This window comes from Elephas maximus, chromosome 10 (assembly GCF_024166365.1).
Source record: "Elephas maximus indicus isolate mEleMax1 chromosome 10, mEleMax1 primary haplotype, whole genome shotgun sequence".
Lineage (NCBI taxonomy): Eukaryota > Metazoa > Chordata > Mammalia > Proboscidea > Elephantidae > Elephas > Elephas maximus.
The window spans coordinates 12,546,896-12,562,568 of NC_064828.1; the positions used below are offsets into that span (position 1 = coordinate 12,546,896).

General features: G+C 41.0%; 1 protein-coding gene across 11 annotated transcripts in view; it reads left to right on the forward strand.

The window, feature by feature from the left end:
- The window catches only part of TP53BP1 (tumor protein p53 binding protein 1), a 75,403-nt gene that overhangs the window by 40,737 nt on the left and 18,993 nt on the right, over window positions 1–15,673 (forward strand). For 10 of the 11 annotated variants that reach the window (XM_049897314.1, XM_049897308.1, XM_049897313.1 and 7 more), the window contains 3 exons: window positions 9,049–9,106; window positions 10,514–10,606; window positions 12,589–13,072. In XM_049897314.1, coding sequence (XP_049753271.1) covers window positions 9,049–9,106; window positions 10,514–10,606; window positions 12,589–13,072 — 635 coding nt within the window. The remainder of the gene's footprint in view (window positions 1–9,048; window positions 9,107–10,513; window positions 10,607–12,588; window positions 13,073–15,673) is intronic. The other variant, XM_049897311.1, reaches the window with a different exon arrangement.

The following is a 15,673-nucleotide window of genomic DNA, read 5'->3' on the forward strand; positions in this document are numbered from 1 at the left end:
CTTTAATGGACAGAAATTTATATTTCTTACAATTTAGGAGGCTAGAAGTCTGAATTCAGGGGGTTGGCTCTGTGGGAAGGCTCTCTCTGTCCACTCTGGGGGAAGATTCTTGTGTCTTTTCATCCTCTGTTCCTAGGTTACTTGTTGATCATGTAGCGTGTACCTTCCCCTCCATTTGTGCTTGCTTGCTTAATCTGCTTTTTCATATCTCAAAAGAGATTGACTGAAAACATGCCCTACTAATACTTTCTCATTAACATAAGAAAGAAAACCCATTCCAAGTGGGGTTATAACCCCAGGTATACAGATTAGGATTTACCACACAATACTTTTGGGGAACACAATTCAACCCATAACAGGTAGTTTGTAAATGTTTAAAGGGCTTAGATGAGGAAGATGTCTCATAAAAGTGACTGCAAAGAAACTTCCAGAGAGGAGAACCAGGAGAATGTGAAGTCATGGGAGCCTTTGAAGAGAGTTACAAGAAAACAATAATGTCAGATGCAGGAAGGAAGCCATGTCTGAAATGTGGGTTGAGTTTGGCATTAGGATTCATGGTGACTCTGACAAGATTAGCTCTAGCGAGAGTGCAGTGGTCGGGGTGCCAGCCGTGGTGAAGGTAACTGAGGAGTGATGGGGAGGGAAAGAGGCAGCAAATGTACTCTGGTTTTGAGAAGTTTAGATGAGAAAGAAAGAGAAAAACATAGCAAGTTAGCGAGATATGCAGGTTTGAGTGAGGTTTTGTAATTTTTTAGGCTGGGAGGGGCCTGAGCAAGTTTATAGACTGAAGGGAAGAATCCAAAAGAGAAAGAGATGGATTAAAGATGAATGAATAGGGGAAATAGTTGATGGATCAAGGCCCTGTAGGAGATGAGGAAGGGAAGTGTTCAGAGACCACAGGTAGAGTGGGCGGACTTGACAAGAGGGAATTCTTGTTTTGAGACCAAAGAGAACAATCGAGGGCTTAGATAGGTTGTTGTTGTTGTTAGGTGCTGTCACGTCAGTTTCAACTCATAGTGACCCTGTGTACAACAGAACGAAACTCTGCCCGGTCCTGTACCGTTCTCACAGTCATCGTTACGTTTGAGCCCATTGTTGCAGCCAGTGTCAATCCATCTCATTGAGGGTCTTCCTCTTTTTTGCTGACCCTTTACTTTATGAAGTATGATGTCCTTTTCCAGGGACTGGTCCCTCCTGATAACACGTCCAAAGTACGTGAGACTAAGTCTCACCGTTCTCACTTCCAAGGAGCACTCTGGCAGTGTTTCTTCTAAGACGGACTTAGCAGGCAGTCCATGGTATATTGAATATTCTTCACCAGCACCATAATTCAAAGGCATCATTTCTTCTTCAGTCCTTTTTATTCATTGTCTAGCTTTTGCATGCATATGCGGTGATGGAAAATATCATGGCTTGGGTCAGGAGCACCTTAGTCCTCAAAGTGACATCTTTGCTTTTTAACATTTTAAAGAAGTCTTTTGCAGATTTGCCTACTGCAGCACATTGTGTGATTCCTGACTGCTGCTTCCATGGGTGTTGACTGTGGATCCAAGTAAAATGAAATCCTTGACAGCTTCACTCTTTTCTCCATTTATCATGATGTTGCTTATTGGTCCAGTTGTGAGGACTTTTGTTTTCTTTATGTTGAGGTGTAATACATGTTGTGTTTTCTTTACGCTGAGATGGTGGTTAGGTGGGTGGTGTAGACAGATTTATAGTTTAGTAGGTTAAAGGTGAGAGAGACACACTTAATGGCTTTAATTCCACCAGTGAAATAGGAGGCAAAGCTTCTGCTGAGAGTAAGAGGAGAAGTTCAGTAGGGGATTTACAGAGTAGTGACATGAGGGAGCAGGAGAGCTGGCTGGCTACGACCAAGTAAAGGATGGACGTTTGGTGCTAAAGGCCTGTTGAAAGTGAAGTTCATGAATTCGGAGCAGCACGCGTCTACAGAGATGCCTTATTTTCAGCACCCTTATGTAGAATCAGAGGAGGCAAGCTGTAACACTGATTCAGGGTTGATACTTGTGAATGTGGTGGAAAGATACAAGGGCAAGGGATTCAGGAGTACAGGTCAGAGAATGGGTTTGGTGATGGACCAGGGGTTCTAGGCCTGTTAGGGTAATAGGCCAGGAAAGGTGCTGCTGATGGACTGAAAGAAAACGAAGGGGAAAGGGCTTGAATGAGGATAAACACTGGGTAATACAAGCTAATAGCTTATTTGGAGCCCTGGTGGTACAGTGGTTAAGAGCTATGGCTCCCAACCAAAAGGTCAGCCGTTCGAATCCACCAGCTGCTCCTTGGAAACCCTATGCTTTGTCCTACTGAGTTGCTATGAGTCAGAACTGACTTGATGGCAATGGGTTCTTTTTTTTTTTTAGTAGCTTTGTTGCTTTTATATGGTAGAGGGATGAATGATGCAAATGTGTTTATACATGGTTTTCTGAATCTAAAAAGTAATATATAGAACGTTTTTGGAAAGATACAGAAGAAACTGGCAGCCTGAGTTCCTTCTGTTGAGGGGAACTAGCTGGCACTGAGACTGGGTCGGAAGGCGAGCTTTGTACACTTTATACGTTTTGAATTTTGAATGTACATGTATTTATGTGTTATTTTAAAATAAATACATGTATATAATGCTTATTTTAGGGGAAAAAAGCATAAAAGAATTTTACAAACCTGAAAAAAACACTTAAGATGTTGGTGTATTTTGCTTCATACTTTGTATTTCTATACATAGAAGTGTTTTTGGAAAACATTTTGGAGTGATACTGTGTTTCATTTTTGAGTGACTTTTATTTTACATTGAGTGTCTTCTTTTCTCGCGCCGTTAAAAGTTCTGAATGTTGATTTTGGTGGTTGCATAACGTTTCATTTTGTGGCTGACCCTCCATGTAGTTAACAGTTTCCTTATCGTTTGACATTTAGGTTGTGGATTTCATGTGTGTGTGTGTGAGCAGTGGTGTTGCTGTTGCGTCGATTCTGATTCATGGCAACACTGTGTGAGTGTACAAATTATTAATTTTCTGGTTTCATTTGTAGTTCCTAGTGTCAGTCTCTATCTTTGATCTCCAATCTCGGTATCCCTTTAGCCTCAATGGCAGAGAAACCAGTTCCTAAGTGTTTTTTTTTTTTCCCCCCATATTGGCTGCCAAGAAGAAGTATATAAAGTTTATCAATGTTTATATATGTTTTTATACTTTATTTAAAATGTTTCTTTGTTATTTATTGTTTTATGGATTAAAAAAGAGGATTTATATAACATTTTTATGGGGAACTAACTACTAGGTATTTTGAGATAGGGTGGTATCATGGATTGAATTGTGTCCCCCCGAAATATGTGTCAGCTTGGTTAGGCCATGATTCCCAGTATTGTGTGGTTGCCCTCTATTTTGAGATTGATATAATTTTCCTATGTGTTCTAAATCCTAATCTCTGCCTGTGGTCAAAGAGGCAAGATTTTAGATTATGTTAAAGAGGGTTAGGGTAGGAAGTAACACCCTTGCTCAGGTCACATCCCTGATGCAGTGTAAAAGGAGTTTCCGTGGGGTGTGTCCCACACCCCCTTTTGTCTTACAAGAGATGAAAGGGAAGGAAGCAGAGAGTTGGGGATCTCATACCACCAAGAAAGCAGTGCCTGGAGCGGAGCGTGACCTTTGGACCTGAGGTTCCTGTGCTGAGATGCTCCCAGATCAAGGGAAGACTGATGACAAGGACCTTCCTCCACAGCCAACAGAGAAAGCCTTCCCCTGGGGCTGATGCCCTGAATTTGGACTTCGAGCCTACTAGACTGTGAGAGAATAAACTGTTGAAGGCATCCGCTTGTGGTATTTTCTGTTATAGCAGCACTCGATAACTAAGACAGGTAGTTCTAGCCATTAATGATAAAAAAAAATGGGTAAAGCCTTGAGTATCACTTTTGGAAGCTGAGAGTTTAGAGGCATTAGAGTGCTAGGACTCTGAGTTTGATGGTAATCGTGATTTTTATGGCATTCCTAAGAAACTCAAACTAAAGGCTACCATAAAAACCATAAAGTTAGCCTAAGGAGTTTTGACTTCCAACCGTAGAGTGGTTAGTCAAGGTTTAAGGACATGTGGACGTATCTTCCTATGTCACTTGTTTTAGACAACGGAGATTCAGATCTTGTCATCTTTGTAATCCCATCTCATCTTGCACAGTGTATTTCACCTATAGGGTCTCCATTTTTTTTTAATTGTGGTAAAAGTATAACAGAACATTTGCCATTTTGACGCTTTTATTGTTTGTTTGCTTACTATGTCTTAGCTTTTTATTTTGTTTTGATATGCCCAAATAGGCTGGGTATGTGAGTTACTTTGGTTATTGGCGTCTTTGAAGCTCTCATGTCCTGTCAGCAGGTGGCTAGAGCTACCACTAGGTGTGTGAGCCCAGCAGTCCGTTTACTTTTCTTGTGTGGATTCAGCTCAGGTGTCCAGGTTGTCAGTCACCAAGTTTGTGGTACAGGTCCTCACCTACAGTCCTAGATGGGCAGAGCTACGTAGGGGTGATTGGAGCAGCCACAGGTATTTGGCTGCAGTAGGGGGTTATGTGCTGAAAAAGGTAGAGGGCTGATGGCTACCCCTGAGTGCTTAGGTGGAAGGCGTGTCCCTGTCCCCTAGAGCGTGTAGGTGGGTGGGTTTTGTAGCCAGACTTTAGGCACCCAGTGCTGTTGGTTGTAAGGACTGGGAGGCAGCACTTATTCTCAGACCCCTGTTGTGGGTGGCTAGGTGGAATGGGCGAAACCACCAGTCCTCAGGCCCCTGATGTGGGTGGGTGAGGACCCTGCTTAATGGGCAGGGCGGTGTCAAGTGTCATGAATCTGCCACTCCCTCTTGGCTGTTGCAGTTGAAAATAGGCTTCAGGTATATACTGTGTTGTTCTTTGCTAATGAAAGCCTGTGCTGTTGAATGGGCCCACACAGGTCTAGGCAGGGGTGAAAGGCATTTGAAGTCCATGGATCCCTTATGCACGTGCCTAGGCAGAGGAGCAGTGCCTGTCCTGAGTTCCTGGCTTTAGGGGTCCTGTCAATTTTTTAAAGCTCCCAGATTGGTTTGGATACCATAGGTCCTATTTCCGGTTTAGGGGGCGTGGCAGTTGTTGAATACTGCTGGACTGGTGTCAGATCAGAGTGGGAAGGGGGGTAGATAAGAGGAAAAGAGGCACTTCTCTCTGAAAGTCCCAGGTGGGGAGGGGTTATTTTGATCCCGCATGGTTAGGTTAGATGCGTTAACTTTCGCAGATCCAGTGCCATTTCCCACTGGCTCCGGAGGCTCGTGCAGACTCTCTGCTGCCCGGTGACTCCTGACGTGGTAAAAGGTGTCCCGAGTGCTACGGCTCGCATGTGCCAGCCAATCCAGCCAGGTGCCAGCTAGCTCAAGTCTGGCTCTTCTTCGCTGCTTCTGAACTGTCTCGCCTTCCCTCTGCCACTCAGTCAGACTCCTCAACTTTTTCTTTGATGTTCAGGGCTCCTAGATTGTCATATATAATCGATTTACTTTTTTTTCCAGTCTTTGTTGTAAGAGGGACCACAGGAAGTGCCTGACTACTCTGCCATCTTGGCCCCCCCCCAACAATTTTTACATTTATAGTTCAGTGACACTAATTATGTTCATCAGGTTCAGCCATCACTACTGTTCATTTCCAGATTTTCCCATTACCCTTAGCAGAAGCTTAGTGCCCCTGAGCAATGATTTCCTCCTTTTCCCCTCCCTCTAGCCCTGGTAACCTGGTAACTTTGATCTCTATACATTTGCCAACTCCGGATATTCTGTGTAAGTGGGATCATGCAACATTGGCCCTTTTGTGACTGACTCATTTTACGTAGCATAATATTTTCAAAGTTTATCCATGTTGTAGCCCATATCAGTATTTCATTTCTCTTTATGACTGAATAATATTACATCGTGTATATATGCCACATGTTTATCCATTCATCTGTTGATGGACATTTAGGTTGTTTTCACCTTTTGGCTATTGTGTATAGTGCTGCAGTGAGCATTGATGTACAACTATTTGTATTCCTGCCGTCACCATTTTTGGGTATATACCTAGTAGTGGAATTGCTGGATCATATGGTACTTCCATGTTAAACTTTTTGAGGTACTGCTGAACTGTTTCTTCAGGGTGACTGCAACATTCTACAATTCCACCAGCAGTGAATGAGGGTTACGGTTTCCGCACATCCTTAGCAATACTTGTTTTCCATTTTTCATAGCCGTCCTAGTGGAAGTGAAGTGGTGTCTCATTGTGGCTTTGATGGGCATTTTCCTGATGACTAATGATTCTGAGTATCTTTTCTTTTGCCTCCTAACCATTTTGTATCTTCTTTGGTGAAATGCTTATTCAAGCCCTTTACCTAGCTTTTGATTTTTTTGTTGCTAAGTTATAAGAGTTCTTCATATATTCTGGATATTAAACCCTTATCCCATATGTTTCCTAAAATTTTTCTTCCAATCAGTAAGTTGTCTCTTCACTTTGTTGATAAAGTTCTTCAGTGCACAGACATTTTTGTTACTTGTGCTTTCGGTGTCATGCCTAAGAATCCATTGTCAAAAACTCGGTCCTGAAGTATTACCCACCCCTATGTTTTCTTCTAAGAGTTTTATGGTTTTAGTTCTTACAGTTAGGTCCTGGATCCATTTCGTCTTAGTTTTTATATATAGTATGAGATACGGGTCCAGCTTTATTTTTTTACATTTGGAGATCCAGTTGTCCCAGCTCCATTTATTGAAGAGACTATTCTTTCTCCATTGAATGGACTTAGCACCCTTGCCAAAAATCAGTTGACCATAGATGCATGGATTTATTTTTGGACTCTGAGTTCCATTCCATTGGTCTGTATGTCTGTCGTTATACCAGTACCAGACTGTTTTGATTACTGTAGCTTGATGGCATATTTTGAAACTGGGAAGTCATCCTACTTTATTCGTCCTTTTCGAGATTGCTTTGACTGTTCAGTCCCGTATAAATTTGAGGAGTGACTTTTTCATTTCTGCAGAGAAGCTTTTGGAACTTTGATGGGGATCGTATTGAATCCATAGGTTGTTTTGGGTAGTACTGACATTTTATCAGTATTAAGTCTTCCAATCTTTGAACATGGGATGTCCTTCCATTTATTTCAATTTTCTCCCATATCTTTCAGTAGTGTTTTATAGTTGTTGGTATACAAGTCTTTTACCTTCCTGGCTAAATTTATTCCTAGGCATTTTATTTTTTTTAGGTGCTATTGTAAGTGCAATTGTTTCCTTGTTTTCCTTTTCAGAATGCTCATTACTGATACATATAGGTTCTCAATGTAAAAAAAAAAAAAAAAAGGTAATTTTAGCTACTGTTTTTTGAGCTCTTACTATACACTGGCACTTACATGTACAGCTCATTAAATCTCGCAACAAACCTGTGAAGTAGATCCTATTATTATCTTCTTTTTACAGATGAGGAAACTGAGGCCCAGGAAGGTTAAGCACCTTCCCCAGAGTCACACAGCTCATAAATGGAGTATCCTGTATTAAAATCCAGGCAGCTGGTTCCAAACTATAATACTATTCTGCTTCTTAATGCTTCGTAATTTGAATCTTAGACCCTTAATAGAAATTAAAATATCACGTTTCCATCCTTACTATCTTCTTCTCTGGAATAAAGTAAATTCTTATTAAGAGAGACAGCATGTCTTAGCCTTTAATGTTACTCTACCTTTAGACCGGAAATACAGCTGGGAAGACATTAAATGGAGCTAAATGTTAGGGATGATCTTATCAGTAAATATTTCTACCTCTCCTAATACTAGGCCCACAGTATCAGGCACTGTACCCACAGCTTTACTTATATTATCTTCACAAAAGACGTATGAGGTTGGTCCTATTTTATCCTTATTTTGTAGGTGAGGAAACGGACTCAGAATGATGAAGTAGTTTACCCCCAGGTTGGACTTTTAAGTGCTCCAGCCAGGGCATGAACAAGGTTTCAGCTTCAGGGCCAGGGGCCTAAACCATTGAACGTAAGCTGCTTCCTTGGCAGACTGTTCAGATTATGTTGGGTAGTGGATATTTTAGAAATGTTTAAAAGCTAAAAAGAAAGACTTGGCGATCTATTTCTGAAAATCAGCCAGTGAAAACCTGATGGATCACAATGGTCCAGTCCACAACCAGTCAGGGGTGGTACAGACCAGGCAGTGTTTCATTGTGCATGGTGTTGCCATGAGCCGGGGGTTGACTTGACAGCAGCTAACAGCAATGAAAACTCTCGAGGGTCGTTTTCTCTAAGGCTGGAGTAAATCGTAAGTGAACAAACTTTAATCCTTGACATTAATGGCATTGCTCTGAGGATGTGGGGTTCTTTTTGGTATCACTCTTAGTTCTTCGCTGCAGGTTATTTCTTGAAAATGTGTTTTATTTTTCAGTATCTTTCCCAAGGCATGGTTGGGAAGAACTTGGGTACTTTCTACTTGTGGGTGCTCTTAAAACTGAACACTACTTAAAATTTGAGCATCAACCTATAACATTTTCCAAGTTTTTTTTTTTTTTTAACTTCCTATATGGATAGAGGGAAACCCTGGTGGCGTAGTGGTTAAGAGCCACGGCTGCTAACCAAAAGGCTGGCAGTTCAGATCCACCAGGTGCTCCTTGGAAACTCTATGGGGCCGTTCTACTCTGTCCTATAGGGTTGCTATGAGTCAGAATTGACTTGATGGCAGTGGGTTTTTTTTGTTTTGTATGGATAGAGATGAATTATGATTCAGAGCTTTAATTTTTATTTTCAAATGTTACTGCCTAGTAATTTATTGTACTGTATTTCTGACCAAACTGATTAGTCTTCTATTGAAAGTTTGAAAGAAAATTAACTGGCGAATATGAGAAATATTTATACCATTAAATTATAAGACTGTTTTTATGTTCAGTTATTATTATTGCCTATTTCTGTTTCTTTTTGTTAGAAGCTAGGGACAAATACTAGTAGAGTTGTGTGAAGGTTTTTAGGTGTGCTACTAACTGAATTCTGTTTGTATCCTTTCTGTCCTTGCTTTCGTTTTTATTCAGAGCCTGCAACTGGTGAAAGAAAAAATGGATCCACTCCTGTTGCTGAGGCTGTTGCCAGGTAACCAGAGCTGGTTGCTATTTAGAGGCCTTTAGTACAAAGCTACTGGTGATGAGGGGAAAATGATTTATCAGCAGAGAAAAAACTCCAGCGTAAAGGATTTAGCAATGTGTTGAATCTTTGGGCTTTCTTATTAATACTTTCAGATCAATAAAGCATTTGCTATACTTAAAACTAAGGTATTTAAAGGCCTTTCCCTTTCTCTCTCTTGTTCGCATGAAAGTTCCGTTTTTTTCTTTTTCTGTCGATGAGACTGAGATTGTTGTTGCTATTGGTGAGGAAATAGAGTTTAACAAGAGGTAGCTGTGGGCCTTGCTCCTCCTGAGACCCCATGCTCAGCCACAGTCTCAGGACATCCTGTCTGCCTGCCAGATTCACTTCTCTGTTGGCCTGTTATTTTTGCTTGGTCATGAATGCTGCAGTGCTCTGAGGATGAGGATGACCCTATCCTGAGGCTTGAGTGGTTATGCTTTGCCACCTGGTGGCTGTGAGAGTAGAATTGTTTCATTTATTTCTGGCATGAGTCTCCAGCATGAAAATACTAGCAGCGGTTAGTGAAGTGCAAGTGAGGATCTTAAATCAGAGGTTAGGCAGGCGCTGTAAATGAGGACAACAGGCTAGGAGTGTGGGGGACCATGGCTGACTCCACGTGTGCTCCATGCCTGTTTCGTTGCCATGAGATGATGCAAGCTTACTGTTCCAAATCTCTAAATTTTTAAAGAAAAATCTAGATTACTTGGTGGCTCAAATAAAACATATCTGTAGACTGAGTTTGGCCCTCAGTTGTGAGTTTTTGACCCCTATCCGAATCCTTTGATCTGTTCTTAGCTGTGTAGTAGAGTGGTTAGTTGCACACCTCTGGGCTTTGAATGTTAATCTGAAAGATAAGTACATTAGAGTCAGTACTCTCTTGAGTACCCTTTAATGGTATGTAGTGTTTCTGGTTGAAGAAGGGGAGTTTGTATTTGATTTCTTTGTATGCTAGGCACAACTCGTTATTAATCTGCATGTGCCCGTTAAGAGGGAACAAATAAGGTCCACATGTTACATGTAGGTGATACGTCTCTTAAATCTCTTTTTATCTATAGGGTCCCCCTCTCTCCTTTCCCTCCGCCACACCCCCCCCCTTATAATTTATTTGTTGAAGAAACTGAGTTATTTATCTTAGAGTTTCTTACATTCCTTAATGTGGTCTTTTATCTACCTTACTCCTGTGCATCGTCCTTGAGAGTTTTTTGTTATGCTAATTTGAAACAAGTATGAGGAAGTTCATTTTGGCTTAAGGCAAGTTCAGAGTTTGGAATGTAGAGAAAGGATTTTATCCCTTTTGTGCATAGAAGGATAATCTCCAGAGGCACGTTTCCTTTCAAAACTAACGCAGTGTGTTGCTTTAATTTATTATGTTAGTTCCCAGAAGACCATGTCTGTGTTTAGCTGCATCTGTGAAGCCAGGCAAGAGGAGGAGGCACGAAGTCAGGATCCCCGCTCTGTACCCATCAGGCGAGCATTATTTTCACAGCAGTTTTCGGGCTATATTGATTCACAAAATGGTTGACATGAAAATATATTTATTGCTACCATTTTGTGAGCTAGAGTTTACTTTTGTGTCTGCAGGACTATGGCATATTCTAGGTGGACTCGTAAATTAGATGTCTTAAGAAATTTTATTAAATATTTTAGGGAGCCTTGATGGCACAGTGGTTAAGAGCTGGACTAGTAACTGAAAGGTTGGTGGTTCAAATCCACTAGCCACTACATGGGAGAAAGATGTGGCAGTCTGCTCCCATAGGGAGTTACGGCCTTGAAAACCCTGTGGTGCAGTTCTGCTTTGTCCTGTAGGGTCACTGTGGACTCAGCGGCAATGGGTTTTGGTTATTTTATGAGCTTGAGTTTATTTTTTTATTTGAGGGACTATGACATATTCTAGGTGGATTTATAAATGAGATGTCTTAAGAAATTTCATTAAATATTTAATAAGGAGTTTTTTTTTTCTTTATCTGCCAGTTCTTATTTCAGTTTGAAATGACTCAGCCTTTGTAAACTTATACAAAGAATTTATATAATTCTACATTTCTAAGGGAGCCCTGGTGGCGCAGTGGTTAAGCGTTTGGCTGCTAACCAAAATGAGTTTGCCAGGCTCTCTTTGGAAACCTACAGGGCAGTTCTACTCTGTCTTATATGGTCGCTGTGAGTTGGAATCAACTTTACGGCAACAAGTAATGACATTTCTAAGAGTATTCCTTAATTTCTTACTTTTGGAAATAATGTTTTCTTTTACCAAACCTTTTATTTCCTGTAAGTTTTCCATAGGGCATATTTTTCTTTTACAAAATTTATAGTTACTCAGAGTTGACGGAATTAAGATTTTCTCATAATCTCTTTACTTCATAATACCTTGAAACAGCTCTGAAGCAGGAAAAAAAAATCTACTTACAAGGTATTTCTTCTCTATTTGAATAAAGAGTAGCTTGTTTGTAATACATGATTCTCAGTATTAACGTAGGACAATGAATGACTTTAAAATAAGCTGGCGTTTAATTAGAGGTGATATTTTTCAACTCAAGAATTTAGTGATTTTTTTAAATTATGTAATGTGATAATGTTTTGTCTGTCAGTAGGTATATTTCTAATAGTGGTGTTGGTAGCATAGTTTGTACATTCGTTATTGATAGAAATACTTAGAAGAAACATTTCATTGCTTTAAATTGGCATTCTGATTGTGAAATGTCTGCTGATTGATATTCTTGGGAATCAGATGACCCAGATGGTAAGGATTTTATATCCTCTATTGCATGGGAAAGCTTGTTAGGTGAAATTCCACTTGATATTTGTGGAATAACTGACACCCAGATGGGAAGACTAATGAAGAGAAGTGTGCTGTATCTTGACAAGTGCCTTTGAGGAAACACGTCATTCTGAAATGGCTAACTGTGGATATATCAGTATGGGTAGCAAAGCTAGAATCTCACAACTTTATCCTTCACCAGTTAGATTTCTTTTCCTAAAATTATTGGTCATGAGGGGATGAATAATGTCTAGAATGCTAGGAGTCAGTTAAAAAATGTTAAAACCATCATTAAGCCAAATGAGACATTTTGACCTAATTGATCTTTTTTTGAAGTAGACTCCTAAACTGCTTTTCAGTGTTTATGACTTCAGCAATGCCTTTGCATCTTTTTGTTTACCTCTTTTTCCTGCGTCAAGTTTCAGAGGTCATAGCTAGTGCTGGGAAGAAGTTTTACGGCTCTTGTCTTCCGTCATCATGGTAGAATAGCTGCACGTTCCGTTATGTTTCACAGCAGTCAGATGACGAGAAGCCTCACGAGGTGATATGCTTGGCCACCTTACGTGGCTGCCTTCATTATTTCTCCAATTGAGAAAATATGGTTCTATCCTGCCAGTGTTGACACATACACACGGTGCAAACACATTTACACACTCTTACGTACTTGACATAGTTTCTTTATGCGGTTGATTTTCAGGGGGAACTTACTCCATTTTCCAAGTACTCAAGAAGAAGCGGAGAAGGAAAAATTGGAGGATGACCAAAGGACTAGGCAGAGTCAACAGCCTTTGAAGGCCATTAGTGCTGCCAAGGACACTGCTTCTCCTACCTCCCAGCAAATGGCCACACAGGGGCTGTCCAGTCCTCAAGGAGAAGCAATGGAGACTGATGTGTCAGAAGGCCAGAAAGGAGGACAGAATACCAATCAGGAAAAACTTAGTAAGGCCTTGATTGAAAGGCCCAGACAAAATAACGTAGGAATCCAGACCATGGCGTGTTCTCCGTGGGCACCAGAAACTGCTTCAGCAGCAACCCAGACCATAAAGAATGTGTGTGAGCAGGGCACCAATACTGTGGAACAGAACTCTGGAAGACAAGATGCCATGGTTCAGACTGAGAAGGGGAGTGGTGAGAAACTGGCCAGTGCTCCTGGGGACGATACGGAGTCGCTCCATAGCCAGGTGAGAGAACATAATTGGGTGCCTCGGGGGCCCTGTTTTCAACTCTCTGGCTTCCTAGAGAGTTTTCAGGTGTGACACTTCTATCTCATGATAATTCTTAACAGTTTTGTATAGGCCAGTGGTTAAAAGACAAAAACTATCCAGGATAGAGATACGGTAGTGAAAATAGTGGGTAACTGCAGCTAATGGGCAGTGTTTTAGGGAAAATGAAATAGTGCTAGAGTTTTTCAGGTAGGTCTTTACTGGAAAAGAAAACCAGGAAGATAGCCTGGGCTCTATAATAATATTCTTCAGCGTTCAGTCTTTTCCTTCTGCCCTTATCGTTTTAAACCATTGAAACTATTTTCTTCTCCTCGAGTCTGTTTCATTGTGGTCCCCAGGACTTGAGAGAGTAGAAAGTAAAGGGAGAAAGAGTAGAAGAAGAAAACAAAGAACATTAACAGGAATAGAGAAAGATAGGGAGAAGTCTCCAGGTGGCTAGGGACTATAGATGAGAAGATAAGCCTAGAGATAATGGGAGGGAGATAATCAAAGGCGACAGAAGTGAGGCTGGAGGAAGAACAGGTTCCGAGGAGTAGGGTAACAGAGATGTGTAGGTGCTAAAAGGAATTGAGGCAGTAAGAGGAGACGTGGTGCTGGCAAAAATGCACCTGTTAACAAATAAGAGCACGTTCATAAATTTGATCGGGAAGCTGTGGGGTGCGTGGCAGGGAAGATTTGGAAGCTAATAATAGCGGTTAAATTGCCTTTTCAGTTGCTCTGATAGGTCATCTCAGTAGCGATGTACCTCTCATTCTGATTATCCAAGTTGTCTGTCTTACAAAAGCAGCATTATTCCTGTTCATTGAACGTCTGTAGTATATCAGCATTGTGCTCAAGGCAACCCATGAGGTTGGTATTATTATTCCCATTTCACAGGTAAAGAAACCAAGCTGAAGCGAGGTTAAGTAACTTGCCCAAGATTTTGAATTTGAACTCAGCATATCTGACTCCAGAATCGGTATTCTTTTCACTATGCTATGTTGCTTTTTTTTAAAATTGTGATCTGTGTAGTCTTTTTCTGTTTATCTGTGCCTCTCCAGGGCCTCTAAAGATTCTCTTTATATGAGACTTTTGTAGTAACACAGTCTCAGTGACCTAAGAAATTATCAGCTCTTGCAAATTTGAAATTTGGTAAAACCTGCAAAAGTTGGAATCTGTGTAAGGCAGAAACCTATCAGAGAAGGAAAACTGAAATGTTTTCCACTAAAATGAATGATAGAAAGGTGGTAAGACTGCACCCTGTCAAAGGTGGAAAACTTGTAAGACCTGGAAAAACAAGGCAGTCCCATAGAATTCCAGTTCTCACAGGTTTCACTGTAGTATAGGTTTTTAGATGTAGGGGCTATGGCATATCAGAGCCCTATTTTGCTTCTGTTTATATTCATGCTTAATTTAAAGTGTTTGCATTCTGTCACATAATACATTGGTTTCCCTGCCTTTAGAGAAAGAGTTAAACTTGATCTTAAAGATAGTAGTCATGTGAGAGTCACTAGCTTTTATTTTCCTTTACTTTCTTCTAGTCTCCCAGCAGTGGGTTTTTTTTGGGTTAGTCTCCCTCTGTAAAATAGGGGGAATAATCTCTGCTCATCTCAGTGTGATGATGTGCGATGGTGAGCCAAGTGGTTAAGGTCCAGGGTTTGGAGTCAGACTAGGTTTGAATCCCCACTGTATCAATTTTTCTCTTTGACCTTAGGGAAGTTTCGTAACCTCTCTGTGCCTCAGTTTCCTCATCTGTATGAAAGAGGATAATAATACGGAACTACCACAGTGGGGTATCGTGAGGACTAAATGACATAAGTCATGCCAAGCACTTAGCACTGGGCCTGCACATAGCAAGTGCTCAGTGTGTGTTGGCTGCTGCTGCTACCTGTGTATTATTGTTGTTATTACTGTCACTACTACTACTGCCAGTCAGCACTACAGCCTCTACTGAAAACACGCACACACAGTGCAGTAACACATTTAAGACTCGTTGCTCCTGCTGAGATAGGAAAGGTACTAGAAGAATATAAATGCTGGGTGCTGTAACAGAAATTAGGATCGATGTGCCATTTTTTGAAGAATGGGTGGAAACTGAGGAAAGCTGTATGGAGGTTTCCCAAGAGTGCCGGAGCTTTCTGTCCCCTGCGGTGCAGATAGTCTCAGGCCAGCTCTAGTGAAGAAGCATAGGCAGCCTACTTTGTCATGATTTAAGTTTGTGTTGATGTATCACTGGGCCTGGACCAGGTTTTCTCTGAAGAGAAGTCTGCTTTTATTTTCATTTTGTCTTCTTCCCTTATTAATGACAAGTCCTCAAGTTATCTGTCTTTACAGCAATCTCTTTTCAGAAGACTATTTGGAGAGAGAGTAAGTGTAGCTTTTTTTTTTGGTCTGCCTCTTTCCCTCCTTTCCTTTCTTATTCTGTCAGACATGTTTAAGTTGGTGTCTCTGTTGCAGTGATCATTTGAATGGCTGTGTGGAAGAATGCAGAGACATGCAATGAAACCTTTTAGATGCCTATTCACGGACTAACTCTCTCTGTAGTGCGCAGTAGTCAGACTGTGGGTGCTGGCGGGACGT